The sequence below is a fragment of the Mus caroli genome, unplaced genomic scaffold (assembly GCF_978045245.1).
Source record: "Mus caroli unplaced genomic scaffold, Mus_caroli_1 scaffold_3, whole genome shotgun sequence".
Classification (NCBI taxonomy): Eukaryota; Metazoa; Chordata; class Mammalia; order Rodentia; family Muridae; genus Mus; species Mus caroli.
Window position 1 is genome coordinate 11,041,675 of NW_028227258.1, and position 23,321 is coordinate 11,064,995.

The window sequence follows — 23,321 nt, forward strand, 5'->3', positions numbered from 1 at the left end:
CCAGGGTCCCAATTCCCAGGAGGCAGGTTAAGTGTGCTCTCAATCTTAGCCTCAAATGTCACATTAAAGTTGGTATCAGGAGATCTTGGTCTAATGCAGAGACTCTGTCGCCTCCTTCCTACTTGGGTATGAAATATATTTGTGACGATGAAGTTCTCAGAATTTAGCCATTCTTTGTTTTATATATTCTCTATTTGGCATTTTCTAGTGTATTTTCATTCTCCATAGAGTTTTAATTTAATCACAGTCTGGGTATTGTTCTAACAACTCTCTTAGAACGTACTAGACTAACTATTGTGTGAAATAAACAAAAGGAAAACATTGATTTCAGAATGCAAGGTCAGAAAGACCTCGGAGTTCCTCGTTAGCCAATGAGAAGCAGGTAGAACGCTAAAATGACCCACTTCAGTGTGAAAGAAGCACAGTTACACGGAGCTGTATAAAAAAAAATGGCAGTCTCCAAGGGAGAGCTAGCCTGCTTACTAGTTTATTGCAAACCTATGGTTCTGGGCACCAATGTTTCTTTTTCAGCTTTAAGCTTTATTTTCTCTTTAGTTCATTTGCTTGTCAGCCCTTTGTTGTTGGAGTTGGCGTAGCCCAAGCTATCTGAATATGAATTTTTCTTCTTGTGTCCGCCTCCTGGAAACTGGAGTTACTGCAGGAACGAGCACGCTAGGTTCTGCCTAGACATTTTTTAGGTTACCTTTTGTATTTTTAAAGATCATTTGGATGCTTCTTTCAGATTACCTCATCACCTCTGAGAAACCTCTGATGGTGACGGGCTGTAGTAACATACAGCAGGCCTGGTTGCTGGAATTTCACTTATGGTTGTAGAGACAGGCCAAGAGGGAATTTGACTACCGACTCCTTCTATGATAATTAAGGCGCATTGCTAATTAGATGGGAGAAACTGTTTATGTTTGTTTTTCTGACTTAGAAGCCACTTCCCAGGTAGTTTGATTCATGAGATTTATCAGTCTGGAATAATTTGTTAATTTATAACATGTAATTGTTAGTGCTTTAAATAGCAATATAAATGGGTAAAATTAAGGTAGCTCAACTGGAAATAGTAAAAATTAAGTTAATACATAGTTATCATTACCTAAGGGATGTTAGCTTTGCTCATGTAAACATTTTGAAAATCAACTCATTATTCTTCTGGGTTTCTAGCACTTTCATAGTCACAAAATGACATTGTTTACATTTTTCATTCGAAAGTAAGTTATATTAGAACACAGGCAGTACGTTTATCTGATCCACTTCCTCGCTGGACCTTGTGACTTTAGACTATGGGTGTGTTTCCCAGCCTGCTGGCTCCTGCCCTGGAACAGCCGGTATGTTTCTCACTTTAAACTATGCAGTGTGTCCATCAGGTTTGACTTAACTTTTGTCTGCTTCTTCATTTTGCTAGGCCGCCGTCCCGGCTGTTTATGCACCTGACTTGTTTTTGACCCTGAGGGTGAGCTCCCAGTGGATGATACGGGCTTTTCTCTTACTCGCCAGAGAGTGACAACTAGAAGTTGCTCAGTAAGACCCTGCCTATGGGTGGGCCTGTGGGTAGTGGCCAAGGTCAAGCTCCCCTCTCAACCTTGGTGGACTTAGCTCTTCCTCAGAAGCAGCTGAATACATTCAGAAAAACAGCAAAGGAGTCTGGGATTGGACCCTCCTGGCAGCAAGCTTGTATTCTTAGAAGGATTACCAACTGGGCCTCTCTCTGACTTTCCTTGTAGTCTAGGTGCCCATATTTGGGTATTTAGCTAACAAACAAACAACAAAAAAGTGCCTGAGCACAGGGTGTGTACCATGTGGACACCTTTAATCTGTAGGTAGAGAGCATGGGGGTGCTGGAGCAGGCAGGACCAGCCAGAACTGGTGAGCTAGCAACCGTAGACAAGCTCAGAGGATCCCTGGAGGACCTTGACTCTGTAACGAAAGGGGGGAGAGATGAAGAAGATGCTGAACGTTAGCCTCGGGACTGTGTAGCACATATGTGGGTGTATGGGAACACATACGTGAGGACAGGCATACTGCACACCATCTACAAACAGGTTATAAATACATACATAGCTTTTCTGGGTCAGGTGATCCCAGACTTTGGGAGGTGGAGGGAGGAAGATAAGGAATTTCAGGCTACCCTGAGTTAATCAGGGAGTCTGACCTACTTGAGCCAGTTTCAAAAATCCTAAATCATTCATTCATTCAACCAGAATAGCTTTTCTTTTCCCCTAAGAGGAAACCAACAATAACAGCAAGAACCCTGCCAGTATCCCCCAAATGCTTTCTAACAAGAAGTACAAAATGCTGGTACAAAAAAATTTTTTTTTTCAAATATAAGTTTGAGGAGTGTGTGTCAGCTTTCCAAAGTACACAGTGCAGTAATTTCTCTTGCTCTGTGACTGTGCGGCCCCCACCGCCCCCCTTCGGTTTGGAACTTAAGTTACAAGTTTTCTGTGCTGTCATAAGATGTCCCCCATACTGGTTTGAAAATGACAGCTATTTGTTTTTGTCATTTCAACTGGATGGGTTTTAATGAGGAGGGTGGCAGCCTGCCCCGACTGTGCCCGGTGTCCACAGCTTCAGCCTCTTTTGCGGGCTCAGCAAGACTCCTAGATGATAGCATGAGACAGAGGCAAGTGGGAGAATTCCCGAACTCTTTCTGCTTCTCTGTGCTCCAGAGGATTTATTGCTTCACAACGAGGAGGTTTCAGTAAAGGGTAAGACCAATGACTCTTAAGGGGACCTTAGCGGGAAGTGGTCAGAAAGCACTTGGGTATTGGTACCCTTGTCTGCTGGGATTAGACACAGGCAGAGAGGAGAGGGTGGGGCTACTGGTTGGCCACGTGGTTGTAAGGTTTCAGCCTTGCCACTTCCACCCCCTCCCCCTCCAGTGCTGTCCTTAGGAAGGGAAGAAAATAAACTCAAAGCCCAGCAAAGCATCGGGTGTTGAGAAAGGTTCTGACTAGTGAGTTTGAAGGTTTGCTCTGGGCATTTGTTGGTGGGAAACTCCCAGGGCTGTTGGTATTTTCTCAGGTCTGAGTGAGGAGGGCTGATTCTAAACTGCCTGTAATGGATGGAACAAAAAGTACTTATGAAAACTGAAAACCCTGACTGAGCTTTCGCTAAGCTGAAATGAGTCTGTAACTTACTGGGGTGGAGGGGTGTGGGGAGGCCGGTCTCTTCTTCCTACCAATTTATGGTAGTAAAATATGGAAAAGCTGCTTTTTTCCTGCCCCCACCCCCTACTTTGTTGGACTGGGAAGCCCTGGCTGATAAGGATTACAATTTTATAGTGGAAATGAGACCAGAAAGAGTGATTTTTGTGAAGCCATCCTTTGTTTTCATTTAGAGTAGACATACATTTATGTGTCGACTGTAGGCTTGCCCAGAGCTTGCTTTATTTTCTGTAGTATGAGTGTGTGTGCGCTCTCAAGGACTTGTGACTGGTTAGTCTCAGGCTTAGAGGGTTCTTTCCCCTCCTGGCTCTCTGCAGGCTTCTCTCTGCATTTAACCAGTGTTCTCTCTCAGTAGGGAAATGATTCTTCATTGTAGTAACCTTGCTTTTGGTAGAGAACCCAGCTTCATTCATCCATTGTAGCAAATCTCTGTTAAATTTCCTTTCCCTTTAATTGTCAGGGATGTCAAGTTCTGTTGGCTCAATGATGATGCTTATCGGCGATTCAGCCTTCTATCTTCTGTCCTGGTAAATGTGATTTCTGGCCCACCCCACATAACGACCTGACTGAGAACTGGTCAGTGGTGTTTCTGTTTCAAGTCTTTTTCACTGACAGTTTTAGGCACAGGGATGTTTATTGCAGCTGTTAAAAAGCAGGTTACGGACCACAGCTGAGTCTGAACCGTCCAGGGCTGTTGGGTTGTGCACAGTGCTGAGCCGTATTCCTGGAAGTCACTCCCCAGCTGGGAAAGGCTTCCTAGTAAGGGATGCATTAATTGACTTTTTACGTGGCTGAGTAATAGGATGTGTAGATCTGAAGAGGTCACAGCCGAGGCAGGGGAGACAATGGCTTGCGGTTCACAGGAACAAGTTAGGATGAAGTAACTGGGATCTTGTTATTTGGAGAATGAGACAAAAGCCTAGGAGGTTGCCCATCAGCAACTTGGGTTTGCTGAAGATTCTAATTAGAGCCAGTTCAAGGAGTGCCGTGCACTCCCCAGCTTTAATGCATTGTGTGATACTTAGTATCAATTGTTCCACAGCCTCAGTCACTCTGCCATCCTTTACCCTTGCCCTGCTAAGCTTTCTGATGCTTTTGGAAAAAGATTTCCTGAAAATCTAAACACAAATAAGCAGTGAGGTACTTTTCAAAGTAACTTTTTGATTGTTGGAAGGATATTTAGTACCCCATTTCTGATTTTGTTCCTATGTATTTTGCTTTGTGAAAAATATAACTATTATCTATCTATCTATCTATCTATCTATCTATCTATCTATCTATTTATTTACCTTCCTACATACCTGTGCCCAGGAGACCCTACAACAGTGATCCACTTGCCTCAGTCTCCAGCAAGTTCAGATTGTAGGTCTGCAGCAGTATGCCAGGTGGTGCCAGTGCTTTGAGCTGGCGTTTGCAGGTAGTTTGAAAGGTTGGTCTGGTAGCCCTGTGAAGGCCTGCCAGTCTCCTTGGGCTCCAGTTCACTTCAAGAACAAAGCTTTTTGGATTCCTTTCCCCATATTTATTTATTCATTCTATTCTTAGCTGATTGTGGTGTGCACGTATTTCAGTTTTCATTAACATTTGCTCAATGAAGGGTTGTTTTTAATTTGGAACACAGCAGTAAAATCTGACTTAGTTTTCAAAAATTGCACTCAAAGAATGAACTTCTGGAAATAATTTTACTTGATGTGAAAGTGATTCGTTATAGGTTGAAGAATGAGGAAAATAAATTTGATATTCTTTTCCTTACTGCACAGGCAGATGAACGCCATCTTTATTTGCATAAAATGATCTACAATTTTACACATTCCAGAATCTTCTGTTTACCAGAAACAGCCAATTATTCTGGGTCTCCCAGTCAAGTGGACTGTGCATTGTAACGTGTGTTTCACATCTCAAGCCGTAAAAGTACATGGGCTTTCAGTGTGTAAAATCTGCTTCTGTAGTCGGTGTGCTGGCCAAAGACCACAATAGAGGTCTGGGTTGTGTGGTTTCTCTTGCCTTTCCCTCTCACAGGCTGTCCTGTCTTGGCAGCCGTTTCCTACAAGGCAGACATCAGCTCTTGATTTCTTCCTTCCTTTTCTCCCCACAAACAAGGACTCTTTCAAATAGTGGGTGACCAAAGACAGACGGATCTTGGATCGCTGTAAGAGACTGGAAACGGGTTTCAGAAGTGGTGCAAGTGGGCAGGCTGCCTGTGTGGAGAGCTTGCTCGCTGAGAGAAAAGAATCTCTTGGAAGGGGGACTTGGACAGGCAGAACTTCTTGCTTGAGTACGGAGCCATCCAAAGGCTGGTTCAGTTGTAGTTGTAGCCATGAATGCATATCATTCACATATTGAATTTTTTTTTCTCAGCTGCTTGGTCAGGTGACTGAAGAGATTGAAATGTGTGAGAAAAATGTTCACGGATGGATGAGCAGTTGGGTGTCAGAGTGCTAGCCTTTTGATCTGTCTAACGTACAATAACTTTCAACGTTGAGACAGGAACTTTGCCACACACAGGAGGGTGGTAAACTACAACTTTACTTCAGGTTATCTTTTGACTATCCCTGGGGAAGACAAGAGCAAGCTGGCTGGCTCTGCATATGGAGAGGCGTCTTGTCTTCATTATGTTTTGATGTCTTCCTTCTTTCTGGGTCATTTGAATTCAGAGGAGGGTGAAACACGGTGCCTCTTTGTTTGTATTTTCTTTCTTTTGATAGCGAAGCTTTTGCTGGTGTTCTTAAAACTGCGTAATCCCCACAGCTCCTCTAGTCATGGCCATACCTAAAAATCTCGTTAGAGCCAAAAGATGGGCTGTAGTGTATATATGCATACACAGGGGTGTAGTTAGACATAGTTCTATCCCTTAACCTGTAGGCATGATAAAACCAATTCCTTATAACAGAAGTGTCTCGATCGCCTTTCATCTGAGACCGGGGTGGATTTTATATGCAAATGCTAGGGAGTAGATTCAGAGTAATTTGTTTCTTACATCCTTCTTGGTATATTTGCTGCTGACAGCTGTGATAATCCCTTTGTAGTTTGATGAATGTTATGTTTCAAACCATTTAGAATTTGACCGCTTTTCCATTGAAGTTACATCACTACAGAATAGAGGGAACTGCTAATAGAACGCGGTACATGGAGTCTCTAACAACTATGAGTAATTCGGGTGATATGACAGAATACTTGATGAGCCAGGGAGTGCTGGGTTGCTGTTATTTTTCATGTTAGTGATGTAAATCAGCAAGACTCGGTTTTGAGTCATTGGTACAACCGGAGAAAAGGCAAGGAATTGAAGTGGCTTTATCTTCCCTCTTTATAAAACTTCAGTTAACACTGGGGTAGGGAGATCAGTGGTAAAGGTCTTGTTAGCAGTTATTACCCCTTGGTTTCAATTCCCCAGTCCTGCCCACTGCCCAACAGCAAACATTAACCAGTTTCACAGCTGTAGCTTGTGAGGGGTTCTTTAACAGTGGTTTTCTTACTGTGGGTGGCTGGACCAGGAGGTTCAGGTATATTTGGGAGCTGCCTTCATTTCATGTGCATTGTAAGGCTCTGTGGCTCCTTACACTACCCTATGGAGAAGTAGACCAGTTGTCTGGAAGGCTCCCTGTGGTCTGTCCCTGGGATCCTAGGAGCTGAGGTTCAGACAGGAAGATCCCGAGTTTCAGAATAACCCAGAATTAGATGCTGTCTTAAAAAGAAAAGAAAAGACCCCCCCCATGGCCTTGAAGATACAGTACTTACAGTTTTGGGTCTATATTCAGGTTCAGTAGACTTGGTGATGTCACTTTCATCATAATTCCCATTTTACCAGAGGAACGCTGTGCTAGGAAAGCTAAAGCAGTACAAGGAAGTTGTCCTGAGACAGTAACTAACTGCTCATGCTGTGACCAGGTAGCAGGGGAGTAGTGGCTGGAGATGGTATTTTGGTTGCCTGTGTTGTAAATGAACATATATACCCACATGTTATCAACTGTCTACCTTTGTTTAGAAAAAAGTGACCTCATCAGCTCTGGAATCTGTTATACAAAATATTAAGTTACACTGCTGTCACTCTGATCAACAAATGCTCACATATTTATACCTTTATCTAGAGATTTTTTATATTCGAAAGCTAGTTCTTTGATCAAAAGGTTAATGTCGTAGAGAGACAGATGTATTCTCTCAAGGGATTTTCTGAGCTTCCATGATTTCCTGAGATACTATCATTACTAGAAACCACCCCCCCCACCTACACATATATCTATGAATATAATTGTCTACACATTTTGGGAGCCTTTTCCAGCATGTCTCAGGCATTGTGTATGTAGGAGCAGCTACCTTCCTGGATATGCGATCAGCATGTACTTCATAGTTAAGAAATGGAGAGAAGGGGGTTTTGTTGCTTATGCATTTGCTGTGACGACATACCAGGGTCTTAAAGTGAGTGATTGATTTGTTTGTTTTTTCAGATATGAGGATCAATGATGCAGACTGCTGGGTTCGATGAAGCTGGGCATTTATAACTAGATTCATTAAGGAATACAAAGAAAATATTTAAAGGGATCAATAATGGTGTCTTCTGGCTGCAGAATGCGAAGTCTGTGGTTTATCATTATAATCAGTTTCTCACCGAGTACAGAAGGTAAGACACATTCATTCTTTCTAAAACCCAGGAGAACCGGAAGGCTCTTACCTGCGTTGTGTTAAAGTGGCTGCATGGTTGTTCTGCTATTTTAAAAATGGGTGTTGAGTTCTATTCTTTCTCTTTGTGATTAAGTTACTTTCATTACACTGTTTTCTCATATAAAAAGTGCTAGATACCTTATTTTGTATTTTATATCAGATTATAAATTTACAAAATAATTCTCAACACGTACTGGTTGCCCTTATTCCAGAAAACTTGAATTCTTTTGTCCTGAATCCTTGCACGTCGGTCTTTTCTTTTAAACTCTGTTTTTGAAGTCTCAGTACTCAGTTCTGCTTCTGAGTCATATTAGTGCAGCCACATCTGCCACACTCTGCAGTATGAAAAAATTTTTAGAAAAATAACAACTTTCCCTATACTAAAGAAAGACAGAATTTCTACCACTGAATTATAATTCCATTCCTTATAAAATCTGTAAATTATAAATAATTGTGAGTATAGTTTTCATCACAGACCTAATTTTCAAAGAAGTACACTCATGGATTTTTTTTTTTAAATTCTAAACAGTGAGAGCTATCATTTATTAATTTCTAAATGGAGGTTTTACCTGTAATTTATAGTTTTCATTATTACTCACTTAAAACCAAAGCTCACCCAGGTGCTCTGGAAGATGTGACCTAGTGAAATCCAGCTAGGAGATCATGGCAATGTTTGTATTTAGTATGAAACGTGGTAACCTTAAAGCATCTTTTAGAAACACCTGCACATACAGTGGAGTGTTTAATCTCCATATAATAAAACCCTGGACTTCATGGGTATATCCTTCAGTATTCTAGTTTTTACATATTAATAGAATGATAGGGAAAAGGTGCATTTTCAACTCTAGAAAAGCCATTGTTCATTGTCCTTGTAAAGAACTTCCAGCCAGCTCAAACATTTTCATTTTGTCAGAAGGAATTGTTCAACTTACTTGGTTTAAAGTTGCATTTTCTGCCTGCTCTCCCTGGTTTTCCTGCATTGGATATACTAGCACAACTTAATAATGTAATTTAAATGCTTAACATACTTAGATATATTTGAATGGTTCCATATCTAGAACCTACATATTCACCTGAAAGTTACATGCAGGCTAGTATTTAATTTGGAGATGACACAGTTCTTTGCTTTAGAGGTGCAGATAGGCAATCTGAAAGTGTGTTATGTTGGAATAACGAGTACTATAATGATAAACAGGCGGAAACTGAGTTTAATAATAGGAATCTCAGGCTTGGATTGCTGTGAAAATCATATGTATGGTCTATAATTTTGCATCTGGTTTTTTTTTGGGGGGGGGAAAACATTGTCTGAATTCCTGCTGTTATATTTGAGTGTTTTTTATACATTGAAAAAGATTCCAGGTGTGGACCAATGGCTCATTAGTCCAATAATGAAAAATTTTCCAATCAAGATGGAGAGCCCTCTGCCAGCACAGTAGCTTCCCTCTGTTGGGGGTGGAGTGCGGTGGCTTTTTCATGGCACACGGTCGTTTTATTTCGAGCGTCACCTCTCAGGTCAGGATTCATATCCGCTCTTAAGAGAAATTTCATTTTTGCCTCATCAGGCCAGGGGTGTGTTGCTTTTGAAGGAATTCCCTCCTACTGGCAAAAAAAAGAGCCTGGGAAGGACTCACACTGCTGGCTTTAAGAGTAGCCACAGTGAGCACACACCGCCAGAACACGTCCCCGCAGAGGCACGCGAGTTTCTTTTAGAGGAGTTGCATGTGACACTGGCCGCCTTTATTACCAGATACCAGATAATGATCCGAGGATGCCCGTTGAGAAACTAATCAAAGTTAGGTGTTCAGGCGACGGGACAGAAGTAGAACTCTAACTCTCAGCCATTAAGTTTCTTCTTATATAGTTTTTCTTTTTTGTCTTTTCATTGTGTGTGTGTGTATGTGTGTGTGCCCGCCATGGTCTTCTAGGTGTGTAGAGGACAGAAGACAACATAAATGGCTCTGTTTTGTCACACTCTGAAGACTCATTTTTCTAGATTCAAGATGTGAAAATGGAGTTAGGCGGGTGTCATTAAACCCCAGTAGTACTATTGTCTCTGCCCCCACAATGCCATGCCTCACTTTTTCTGTGGATTCTGTGATTTGAACTCAGGCCCTCAGTCTACATAGCAAGTTCTTAGCGGAGGTCTGGAGTCATCTCCTTGCCGTTCTTTGCAGAGATGAGAGCTGTTTGTACCACTTCCATTGTCCTCGTGACCGCTCAGAGGAGGGTGCCTAGCTGGATTTGTCCCTCTTTGCTCTTTATTTGGTGTTGAACCCGAATAGTTTCTTGAGATTAAGAGATGCACACAGTAGGCCTCTAACACAGAAGCTTGTGTTCCTTTGCTGAGGACGGGGACTCGAACCCATTGGGGTTCAACAGGCCATTGCAATGCGACATCATGAGATGTGCCATGGACTGAACCTGCCTGCCAAGGTCAGGGGCAGGATTGGATTCATGGCGTTATCTAACCTGTTTTTGCCAGTATTTTACCCTTTCAATAAAATCCGAAAAATAAGAGCGAAGGCCCCAACCAAGCTGTGCATCACCAAAGTTCACGGCCTTACCTACACCCTCAGGACTTTTGTTTCCTCCTGTGGACATGCTTTGTCTTGGAAGAAGTGTGGTGGCTTCATGGAATTTTGAATTTGGTTTGTATCAGGACCCATGAGAGGTGACCCTCCAGATTTGTGAGGGACCTATCAGTGCTTAGACAAAGCTTGGCGCTATGACATAGTTCTTGTGCAAATTCTTGCACTTTTTATTATTTGTATATTTTCCCAGCGCTGGGCTTGAATGCAGGTCCTTGTGATTGCTGGGGCTAACTCTGCCACTTAAGTGTGCCCTCACTGCTTCCTGTGTGTACCAAAAAAGCAAATTCAATACTCATTTGACATGTTTTAAGATGACAAAACTAATTAAAAGTTAGCTGCTTGTATTCTTTTTGTCCACCAGCTTATTGTGTGATTTTTTTTTTTTCAAAATAGAAACAGGGCTCTCTTAAGTCTCCTATGCAACTTTGAAGATTGTAGTGTCTCTGTGTACACAGCGATTGTATGAAGATCATATTTTGAAATGTTTTGTAAGCTTACCATTTAATTGATTCATATTTCTGTAGAGCTAACCTTACCTTTACTAGTTAGGTCTGTTGAGGACCTGGCATGGTTTGATTATTTTGGCCCATTTTTATAAGCATAGTAACCTGCTGTGGAATCATGTGTCAGTAAGAACAAAAGTAAATTGACATTTTATGTCCTGGAGAATTAAATCATGCTACATAGTGGGGCCCTGGCAAGTATAAGTCAGACACATGGAAGGCTCCCTCCCTCAAGGGACAGGCTACAAGGAACAGCAGCTCTTCAGCAAAGCCCATGATAGGGGTTTTAGGCCATAAATGCATCATTAGACCTCAGAGCTCTGAAGTCTAGTTAGCTAACTCAGATTACATTGTTGCTTATCACAGTTTCAAAGAAAAATGTTGTAATAAATGCAAATGGTAAATAAATATTCACATTTTATAAAAATCAAGAAAATCTGAGAACATACTGGTGGATATAGTTGAAAGCCAGTTTCTAAATGGCTTTTTACACTAATGTTATTAGACCAAACTGATATTTATGGGTAAGTATGAATTAGAAAAGTTATTTTGATATACTGATATTTCAGTAAGGTCTGAGCTTTGTGGTGGTGGGGGATGATTCTTCTCCACTGCTAACCTGAAGCGAGAGTAAGACAGTTCAGATCACTAGAATAATTTTTCTTTAATTCACATGATATAATAAATGCATTCCCATGAGCCTGCATGCACATATGCACATACCTAACATGTCAGCTTCCCAGAATCAGGGAACGTCCCTGCCTGTTGATGTCTGGTTTCCAGTAATCAGCCAGTCAGTATCCATCAGGGAAGAAGGTGATGCTTCGAAGATCTCATTGTATGGAGGAGGGAGCAGGCGCTTTTGGATAATAGTGTGAGAAGAACCAAGTCCTCACACAGGCTGGGTGGTTATTGTCACTTAACATGGTCCCATTCTGGACTGTAAGGTTTGAAAATGAATTTTGAAAAAAAAAGTGTGATTTTTTTTTTTTTAATTTACTGTGATTCAGAAGTTCGTAAAACTATTTGCTTTCTTAGGGTTCATGTATACATTTTTATTTTTTATATTTTTGAATCTGGTTGATCAGGCTCCTTGTGCATAATTTGCTTGTTTGTTTGTTTGTTTGCTTGCTTGTTTGTCTTGTTAATCTGGTTTGCCAGTAAACTAAGAGAAGTAGAAAAAAATTGAAATAGTCACACTAAATTGCAAAACTCCCATTAGAGGCTAGGGTGAGCACCATTTAGTGGCACTCCTAGGCTCAGTCTGATGTTTTCAGCATGGCATCTTGTTCTCTTTTTTTTTTCCTGGAAATGCCTGCGGGGCGCCTGAGCTAGCTGACTTACGGAAGCCATGTTCGATTTCACAGCCTAGCTAGTGTGCAAGCCTACTTCTGTTCATTTCAGTGTGTTTGATTAGTTGATGTCTAAAACGTGAATTTCCAGCAAGGTACATGGGGATTTGGCTGTGTGACTCCTATTAGACTTAATGGAAGTCATAACTCCCATTAAATTAATAGGAATTGTGTCTGTGCTCGTTGCATAGCTAATGTAACCTCATTGTTTAAACTCGGAGATTGGGCAAATTAGCATCCATTCAAAACAAAGCATTTACCTTTTTTTCCGTATTTATATTTTTAGTGCAGACTGATGCTGTTTTACTCTGTAAGAAAGCAAGCATTTAACTCGGTCTCCTCTTAGGACACCTTAAACAGTCCTTACTGTGCCTTGTGAGTGTAGTGTAGTTTGACTGTGGCAGTGTTCTCCATAGATAATGATGCACAGTAGAGTTTTTTTTTTTTTTTTAATATTTTTATTACATATTTTCCTCAATTACATTTCCAATACTATCCCAAAAGTCCCCCATAGCGCCCCCCACTTCCCCACCCACCACAGTAGAGTTTTAATGTCAGTTTAATTCCACTTATAAATTGTGCAGGATAGGGTCATATTTGAATATGATATATAGCTCAGAGTCATTTCTTTACTATATATTTTTTGAATGTGACATTTAGTTGCATAAATTAAAATATTAGGTCCATGCACACTTCCTTTGAAAAACTTCCTTAGTAGTAGTAAGTATACTTGGGTCACGTTTGTTTGTTTGTTTGTTTGTTTGTTTGTTTTTGAGACAAAGTCTCTCTACGTAGATCTGGTTGTCCTGGAACTCACTTATGTAGAACAGGTTGGTCTCCACCTCAGAGTTCTACCTATCTCTGCCTCCCAAGTGCTAGGATTAAAGGTGTGTAAATTTATTTTGCTTGTAATTAAGTGTATGTTTGCCTGCCTATTGGGCAGCTCCGTGCATGTCAGTGCAGGAGCCACTGGTAGCCTGAGTTGTTGGAGTTCCAGGCTGTTGTGAGCCACCCACGGTGCTGCTGCAGGACAGGGACACCTTTCCAGTCCTCCGTGTGGGTTATTGTGTCTATTAGTTCTCACAGCTAATGTAGACTGTTTCCTAATTGTAGACTAAAATCATGAACGTGATTCTTTTTTTTTTCCTTTTCCTTTAATTCTTATTTTCTGTCCTATTCCGTTTTTACTTCCCTGGCATGGCAGAAATATTGTTCCGCTCGTCTTTTGTTTCTCTAACAAGTCTTTCCACGACTGTTGAAAAGGTACCATAAATCAGTATGTCTGTCACCAAAGCTATCCCCCAAACTCACCAAGGTTATGTCCTTTGGCCATGCATACTTTAATTTTCAGATGGATGAGACTGTATCAAATATTGATAGATGTTATGATTTTTCTCAAAGTAAAGTACATTTTAGAAATACTGATTTTCACATGCAAATTAGCCATTTATCGTCTTTATTGTTACATTGGCAACCATCAATAATATATCCAAGGTGGCTTACTAGAAACGCCAGCATGGAAAGCAGAATCCTTTTGGAGGCCTTCCATTCTGTTCATTATTTGCCATTCATTTGCTTCAGCTTTGAGGAACCACTTTCTTTATTTTTAAATTAACGTGTATTTTTTTTGCTTTAAAATCCACCCTAGAGTTGGGTTGCAAAATCTGAGATAAGATACTAGCAGTGATTGAACATAACTATTAATGAGGCCCTGGTATGCCTTGCAAACCCGATTTATCTTCCATGTTACTAAGGGAGTGTCTCACTGAAACATATGCTCGCTACCCTGTGGCAGTCTCATTTCTCTTCCCCTCCTCTGCGAGACAGAGAATGACATATGACAGCCATACAGGCTACATGTATTAGACATCAGTATGGATTACTGAAGATCTCCTGACATCTTTCAACCCTGCCTCTGAACTCCTTTTGTCAACTTGACAGAAGTGATTCCAAGAGAATACCAGTCCCGGCCTTGGGATCTCGTGGCTAAAATGCAAAGCTGAGAAGGGAATTCCCTATCTTCGCTCCAGGAAGCACAAACAACATTTATAATCTCTTCTTATCGGCATGGGGCTCTCCTGACTTTGACTTTCATGTCTGCCATGATTCTTGCTTTGAAAGCTTATTTTTCTTAAAAGCATCTCCCCGCTTTTATTCTGAGTGTGAATGAATGCAATATATCTTCCTGAGAAAAGATAATTAAAAGGAATCATGATAACAATGTAACATTGTTCACACTTTGGGCCTTTCATAGTATTTTCTTTACACACATCTTTTTTTTTTTCCCCTACATTGTACATAGTGATCTCGTAGATAAATAAAAAATCATGTATGAAACAAATTCATTTACATCCATTATTGTGATAATGGCTTTAAGTAGGTGTTATAAAATCCATCTTGTATATATTTTAAAAGGTTTACCTACAACCTTTAACCTTCACTTACCAGACACTTGTAATTTCTTTTGTTTAGGTATTAACTAGGTAAGTAGCTTTGTAGGAAATAGTTCTTGCGTGGTGAGTTGTTTCCTGAGGCTGGGATTCTAGATTCTGATGAGTCGGAGATGTGGGCATGGGGTTGCCTCTTTCTAAGAGGGCACCGACTGATGTCAGTATAAGAGAGTGCTGATGTCAGTGTACTTCATTAGCAGTGATGAAGAGTGGAATCAAGGTCTTCCTTCTGAGTTGCTACATTGGGGAACTACGTGTAAGGATGAAAGCATTTTGTAGATTGGCTGTCAAGCAGTTACATTTTGATGGGAACTTCTTCTTGGTTTTTGGGTCACTTTTCTGATGACTTCAATTCACTGATGGTAGTCTGAAAATGGCATTTTTATTTTGAGACTATTTTCTAGTTTGCCTGGTAGTTTAATATTGATATTGCTAGGACACGTTCCTGTAAGAACTGAAAGTGAGAAGGTTTTGTAATAAAATAGTAAGACAGCAATTAAATGCGAAATAACAACCATGATTGTGTTACATTGCTTTATTCCCCGTCTCGCCCTTTGGCTTATAGCTCTTTCCCCTTAAATGGTTTCCCCATTTTTATGCTAAAAACATTATATCTATGTCTTCAATATTTCCTCACTTGCATTTACTCATGACTCTTAAATATTTTTAATTGAAATTCATCAATGCTCAGGGTTGACTCCAGGGCTGGATCCATGCTAGGCAAATGCTCTACCATCCTTAGCCCTCAAATTCTGAAGTTTAGTTAGGTAAAATGAAGTGAAAATCAATCCAATTCTCTGTGTGGTTAAAGTTGATATAAAGCCAAGATAAGACCAGATTATATTATTATGGTAATTGTTATAAACAAAACAGAAAAATAAAGCATAGAAAATACCACTTTTTTTTTTTAATTTTCAATGATTCTTGCTTTGAAGAGATTTTTTTTTTCCATAGAGCCTTAGAATGAAATCAAGATTTAGGTTTATGCAGTGGATGCCTGGGTAGACTGTTAAGGAAGGTAATAGCAAGGAAAGCTGTGACTGTCTGAATTAAATATTTAAAAATAATTAAAATAAATTTAAAGCAGTAAATAATTAAAATTGAGAACAAAGACAACATATCTGAGAAATCCTTCAGCATGAAAAAGAAAAAAATTTCCTGGAAAGAAATAGATTTGGATAATAGAGTTGTGTTTTGTGGAAGGAGAGCAAGTAGTAGTCTCTTTTGTTTCCTTGCATATTTATAAGGTGCTAACTGTCCTGTCTCTGCTTAACTGGTATATTTGTAGCTTAGTCATCAGGTCCTGTCCTTCCCCCAACCCCCAGCTTCCTCTGCTTTTTATTCTTTTCTTTGCAGGACTGTTGGGCTCTCCTGAAAATCCAAACATTTGAGTGCAGTGTGCTGTTTTTGTTGTTGCCTGTGGCTTTTGTCCTAAAGTCTTGGAAATGATCTGAAACCTGAAAGACTCTGATATCAGGACTAATTCTGGTCCTAAATATTTTAGATAAGAGATAGTGAAGATCTAAAGTAGGTGGTTCACAGCCTGGTGTTAGATTCAGTCAGTGCTCTTCCTGATGAATTGAAGCCAGAGACTTCAAGAGGACATTGCTGGTTGCACACAGAGAGCCCACCGGATTTTAAAACCCACTGTTTTTGTTTGTTTTGTTTCATTTTTAAGGTTGGATGGCTGTGGTTGCTGGTAGTGTCCAGTGATTCAGACAGGAGCCTCGTTAGGAAGGATTCTGGGATTTCTTGGAAGTCATGCTAAAGCTTAAAAATCACAGCCAAACAATGTTTATCAGACTTTACTGCCTGTGGCTGTGAGACACGTGTGGATCCGAAGACCAGGATTCTCGCTCTGTGTGACATGTCCCCAAGTGTCAGCCATTGATAGCCTCTCCAAGGAGATACGCATCCTGGAGATGTGGTTATTAAAATGTTCAGGCTCTCAGGATTTGCATGCTAGTGATTTCAGTCATTGCCAGTCGTTTGTTTTTAACCCAGACAACGTGTTTGAAATACAGAAGCAACACCATGCTCAGCTTTATGGCCCTTATTAGGTGAAGAACGGAGGAGGGGCCTCAGGATGCAGGGAGCCTTGTTAGAGTTTGTTGCGTTTTAAGCCTTGTTATATTCTGTTACGTTTTATTCCCAGTTTCTATGCTTGGCAATGACCTTTTATCTGATGATTCGCTTTGGAAAAAAAAAAAATCCCTGAACAACCATGCAGCCTGGCTCTCCTTAATATTCCCCTCTATTCCCAGGCGGTCTGCCCTACTTTTATTTTACCCTACACAGATACATTATTTTAATAGCATCTTAATACATTGTTTTATTGTTTAAAGTAACCGGAAGCAGTCCTGTAAAGTGAAACAATGTTCTTTGTCCTAACTCATTTGGAGAAAGTTTATTTTGTGTTATTTTCTGGTAGTTTGTTTGTTTGTTTGCTTTGAATAACTCACAGTCATTATTTCACTTCAGTTTTAGTTCTGTGACATGTTAGGGCTGCAAGATTGTAGGTAAAGTGGCTTATGGAAATTTTATGTGCTTTACGGTCATATAATATTGTCCCTTGGCAATGTAATCAGAGGTGTTTCTTTTCATAGGAGATAATAATATTTCTGTGTAGTAGAAGTTATAATCCCTTTTTCATTCTTTCAAGGACAAAAATAGGTTACTGATAATATTTAACTTTATGAGAATAAAAATTGCTAATTGAATGTGTCTTCAGTAGTCTCTTGAGCTATTGGAAGCCAGAATTAGAGGAAACAGCAAATTTGGAATAAAAAAAGTTGAATATGGTTACTTAAGGTATTTTTCTTTCCATTGTTGATAGAGTTAGAGAATTTGAGACGTGGAGAGGCAGCTTGTGGATTATTAGTGTAGAACCTTGCACTTCCCATGAAGCTGGAAGAAGCAAACACCTAGAGAGGTTGGTCCTTTCACGGTGCTTATATTGCTGAGCCCAGCTTTGTCCCCATAGAATGTTAGTTACGTTTGCCCTCAGCTGGTTGACAGATATTCCTATCACAGGAGGAGTAAAATATATTCTCCAGAATAAAATGTACTTCAAAATATGTTGTGCAGTGTTGTTTAACTTAATGGCTATTTTTAAAGAGAGAATTCATTTCAGGATTTTCTTTGTTCAGTACCATTGCAGATTAAAACTCTCTTGCTGGACAGAGTAGCCACACATCTCTAGCCTCACATCTCTATCCTCAGTACTTGCAAAGGATGAGACAGGGAATCACAAGTTCATAGTATTCTGGGCTAATTTGAGGCTCACCCGAGCTATATATATATAGGGAGAAGAATCTTATCTCACCTCCTTCCCTCAAAACAAAACACCAAAGCTATATTAAAATTGACTTTGTTTTGCAACAAAATAACCCAGCTTGCAAACTCAGCAACTTTCAAAACATCTCCGAAATTTATAGCAAGAAGCATATAGTTTTCTAAGTACAGTTTCCCTCTGAAGTTATCTGATCTTGATGAAATGATAGACCGTTGGTATTCTGAAAGCCTGGGGGTAATTATAGATAATTTGTATTTCTCAGTGATTGTCATCATCAAATAAAGTCAGGACTCCTCCCCCCCCCCCAATCCTACTTCAGGTTGGGCAGTAGGTGTCTTTCTTTTTCTTTATTCTGCTGGCCACAAGAAGCTTGCTTAATCCTGGGCTCTGTTGTTAGAGTTTCAGCAAATAGAACATCCTGAATAGCTCTCAAAAGCCCTTGCTCTCCTCCCATTAACTGCAGGTCGCCACAGATCCTGCGGCCCTGCTTTCTTTACTAGAAAGCTTGTCTCTGAGATCCTAGAGCCTTTGCTCTGCTCTCTCAACAGTGCTGTTAATTGATGGCGAAGATTGAGTGGAAAAATCTTCAGTGATTAGAAAATACTGGAGATAGGTGTGAAGCCAGTTTGCAAGGTGGTAAATCTTTACCTCTCGTCCCATCTCTGTTTGAACTAGAGTGCTAAATGCAGAGGTGAACAGTGAAGCACACCCAGACGCATTCAGAAATGTTAAGCAAAGATAAAAACCAGAACCATTTAAGTGACAGAATTTGACTATTTGAATTCACTTCGTGTTTGGCTTAATTTGTGACCCTAATTATTGCTAGTATTCGTGAGTAGATTTTTAGTTTAGTGTCCTTCAGGGATTTATCGCTAAGGCAATTGTAAGAAACATGTAATTTCAAGTACTTCTGTTCCATGGATAAGACAAGTAAAAAGCGCAACACTGGAAAATTCTCACAAGGTGTGAACAGGTATTTCTAGTCATTTTGCTCAAAAAATTAAACTAAGTTTAAATTAAAATAATGCCTTGGTCTTTGGAAACCCATGTATCCTTGTGTCTTCAGGTTACATATTTTAACAAGGTAGCAAGACTCTGAAGAGAAGACACATTTACGTTTGCCACAGTGGATGCGATCTAGGCTGGATTTTAAGTCCTTGGCTATAGTTTAAAAGGCATAGTTTTCGAAGAGAGGTTCCCATACCTCACTGGAAAGGCTGACTTCTGTCACTTGTATTTTGGAAGGCATTTCAATGGAGTCCCAATCAGAGTTCCTTTGCAGAGTTGACATACCGCAGCAATTTAAAGGACACATCAAACGGACATTGTACCGCTGCTAAAAGAACGGCTCAGGTTCTCACGCACCCTTCCCAAACACTCTCACTCCCCACATACAGGCTTTTGAAACCTTCAGTTGGTCCAAAGCTACTCTGTGACCTGATTATAGGTAGATGCTAGCCTATAGATTACTAATGTATGTGTTGGAGCAGAAATTCACAAGTATCTGGCAGCAGCACAAGTTGATTTTTAGGGGTCAGTGTGGATAAGCTACACGGCTCTCTATGCTTGCAAAGTTGTGAGCTAGCATCCCAGTCCTATTGTGGTGTCAATATTCAGGTACCTCCTCTCCTCCCTCCTACCCTCTTCTTGCCCTGCGCTTTTAGGTTTTGAACATCTGCTGTTTGCTAGCATCATCAATTCTATGACCATTTAATGTTTTTTTTTTTTTTTTCTGGTAGGGTGGCACATGCCTGTGGTCTCACCAATTGTGAGGTATAGTTGAGAGGTTTGGGAATTTGAAGCTAGCCTGGGCTACTTGACATCCTATCTCAAAGAAAACAAAATAAACAAATAAATCAAAAGATAATGTCCCCATCAAAACAATACTGGTTATTTCATTAAAAAAATTTTTTTGGATGAGTTACTTTTGAAAACTGGTTTCTTTTGGAAGCTTAAGGAAAAAAAAAAAAAACCCAGATCCTCTGGATCCATATAACACCACGGTGGAGTGCAGTAAAGTAATGCCTAGGAGTGGCTCATGAGCATAGACTGACCAGTAGCACCGAGAAGCTGCTTTTATTGGACAGGGTGATTTATAGGCGACTTTTCCCCACAAGGCTCCGGTTTTACAAACCCTGCTGCTTCCTTTTATACGTTCCAGTGAATTCCGTGAGGCTGGTGACAATATTTTATTCATTTTATTTTATTTGTAATAGTGCTGAGATTAATGTACTCCTGTGTTTTAGTTGATTCCAAAACACATTCAAGGAGATTTAGCACTCAGGTAAGATTTTAAATATGTTTTCATTCACGGGCCTGCAGTTGCACTCACAAGTGTGCACCTGCAAGCAGCTCTGTTCAAAGGACAGCCCGGAGGCCCACGGAGTGCCTCGCTTGCATGCCTGGCTTGCCCAGAGTGTCTGTCGCTGGGCTTCCCAGCTGAGTGTTAGGGTATTGAGAGCTTAACTGTAGCAGCCACTGGATACACAGAATTTCATCCCTCTAGGGGTTAGGTTTTTTGTTTTTTAAAATCACATAGGCGACAGTAACCTTCTCAGAACCCAGTCAGTTGACATTGGTGTCTTCTCTCTGTGCATGGAACTTCTTTCTTAGAACTCGGGGGATGAACTCCGTGTTATGCTGGCTTTCTGTGACGTCAGTTTAGACACGATGAACAGTGGTTGTCTCCAGTTCTTTGAAAATTCTCATGATCTTGTCCTGTGGTTTTTCTCCTTTTAGGAAGTAGGCATTTTTGTCATTTGACAAGGAATGACATTTTGCTATGATAGCTTATATAGACTTGCACAGCCTCTCTGGAAATATCTAGTTTGGGACTTTGTATTTTCTTAGTGACCTTGCTGCACACATTAAAGTACTTACCTATAGTTTGTGATAATAAAATGGTTTTTTTTTGGGGGGGGGAATTTTCACAACATGCTATTTTAACATAAATTTCAATATTCTCTGTGTGCTGCCTTCGTTTGAAAACACACACACACACACACACACACACACACACACACACTGGCATTCAGAATTTCTTTTTCTTCTATAGTCAACATCAGTGAGTGGATATCTGGGTTACATTGTTGTCTCTGACTGTTTCTGTTGAACTTAAAAAAAGTCACAGACTCTCTATTGAGGGAAATACATGCTATCTACTGAATACATTTTTAAGTTTATTAATTTTGAAGAGGGAAGCACTTGATTTAGAATGGTGGGGTCAGCAGTGCTGTGTTCTATACACCTGCTAGGTGTCCTGGCCTCCAATATGGTGGTAAAAGGCAGCTTTCAGGAATGCATTGAACATGGGTTTAGGTTTTCCTATTCTCACACCTGACATTTGGTTATGATCCTTAGCTCTGAAGCTGTCACCTCCTGGATAAAGAATCATCGAATCACATCTTAATCCTTGGTGGTACTTATTTATTTCACCAACTCATCTATTCTAAAATGAAAACCAGATCCCGTTGTAAGCAACTCAAGGATAGATTGCTTTTATCCTAGCATAGATGTAAGGGGTAGTTAATGGCTTTGAGAACACATGGATAGTCCTAGGTAGTTACCTAGAAGGATATAGTTATTCTAGGGAGAATGAGTTATAAAATTAATATGGAATATATGTGAAAATAAATACTAATAGTCTCCAAGTACAGTTGATTAGCTTGTCATTTAAATATAAAATGTTTGTTATTTAAAGAATTTGTTATTTAAAGAATGTGAAAGTTTCCTGGGACTTATAGAAGCCTGAAGAAACCATTACTTTAATCATATGCTTATAATACTTTAAAAAATATGATCATATAGCATCAGAGGGAGAGGGAGCTGTGTATCCACTGATGACCCCGTCAGTCAGTTCCTGGTCACATGGATACTCACTCTGGTTGCACTAAATGTGTCAAAAAAACGAAAACAAAAATAAAAAACCCAAAACAAACACAAAAAAAAACAACCAAAAAACCACCAATCACACAAGTTGGTGATCTACAAGAGACCAGTAAGGGGAGGAGGGATAGGTGTGGAGTGGAGGGGAGACAGGGTGTGGGGAGCACTATTGGAACGTATTGTCTGCAGATGTAAACAGTCAAATAACAGACTACATAAAGACGTGAAGCAAACCCTCCAGCAGTTAAGATTTTTCTCCTTTATTTAGCATTTGCAAATGTGTTCTGGGTCACCGTTATGTCTCTGCTTACGTCTTTCCATTGTTTCCTTATGTTCACGGTCTCTGTCATCTTAGAAAAATTGTTGGTATATTCTCCATTTACTAGAAATAGAATCATGCATGCTTTGGGCATCTGATAAGTATTGTACTATACACCCACCAAGAATTTCTAAAGAAAGTTAATGAATGATATTTAACTTTGCTTAAGGGGAAAAAAAGTTAGTATTTACATTGAAAACTGAAATATTAAATCTAAGGTTGTGGCTCCCCTCCCTCAGCATTGTATAAATAAAGAGCTGTCAGTCCATTCAAGAGTTAGGAAGGCAAGCGCAGCTGGTCCAGAAAGAGGGGGTCTAGCTAGTGCATAAAATTCCTGTCAGCATTTCGACGCTGCATTCTTTTGGGGTATCTGTTATCACTGAATAGAAAACTGTTTCAAATTGACAGGCAGACAGAACGGAGTGCTGAATGTGTAAATTGGAATCATCACATCTCCCAGTTCCCCCACCAGGTGCCGGCTTGGAGCTTGCTTCCTTCCGCACAAGTGTTGAGAGAGTGCCAGGAATAGTGGTTTTTTTCTTCTCCCCAATTACTGCACATCTCTTCCAGTGTCTAGTTCTTTTCCTAAGCAGCTTGCCCAGGTGTTTGGGGGAATGCCTTGCAGGATAGCACAGGGGATGCAGGTGCTCTGGTGGTGGAGGCTGCTGAGAAGGAGCAAGCCCATCTATGTGAGGACTGTGGCTTTCAAGGGATTTACCCTGCAACATGCAGAGAGCCGCCACTATCAGTGTTCTGTTGGTCTTGAGATGCCAGTGAGACTATAATTGTGGGAGTTGGTGTTTAAAGAAAACGAGACTGCTTAATTAGTCTTTATGTTTGGGTCTTTAAAAGTACTTTGATTTGCAAGCTATTTGGATAACTGGTGAAAATTTCAAGGATTGCAGAAACATGAAAGCAACTCAAGTGTTAATGAAGGAATGTTAAAAGCGAATATTGCTTCTTCCTAGGGTTTTTTTTTCTTTTTTTTTGTTTTTTTTTGATCTTACTGAAAAAAATTACTACATGATGTAATTGTTTTGAGTTTCCTCCTGTCATTTTTTTGAGATTTTTTTTTGTAATATAATACTATCCCATTTGAA

General features: G+C 40.1%; 1 protein-coding gene across 24 annotated transcripts in view; it reads left to right on the forward strand.

Annotated features, from left to right (window-relative positions):
- The window catches only part of Adgrl2 (adhesion G protein-coupled receptor L2), a 203,100-nt gene that overhangs the window by 55,778 nt on the left and 124,001 nt on the right, over nt 1-23,321 (forward strand). For all 24 annotated transcript variants that reach the window (XM_085835423.1, XM_085835428.1, XM_085835430.1 and 21 more), the window contains exon 2: nt 7,613-7,785. In XM_085835423.1, the coding sequence (XP_085691549.1) occupies nt 7,713-7,785 (73 nt within the window). In that variant the 5' untranslated portion in view covers nt 7,613-7,712. The remainder of the gene's footprint in view (nt 1-7,612; nt 7,786-23,321) is intronic.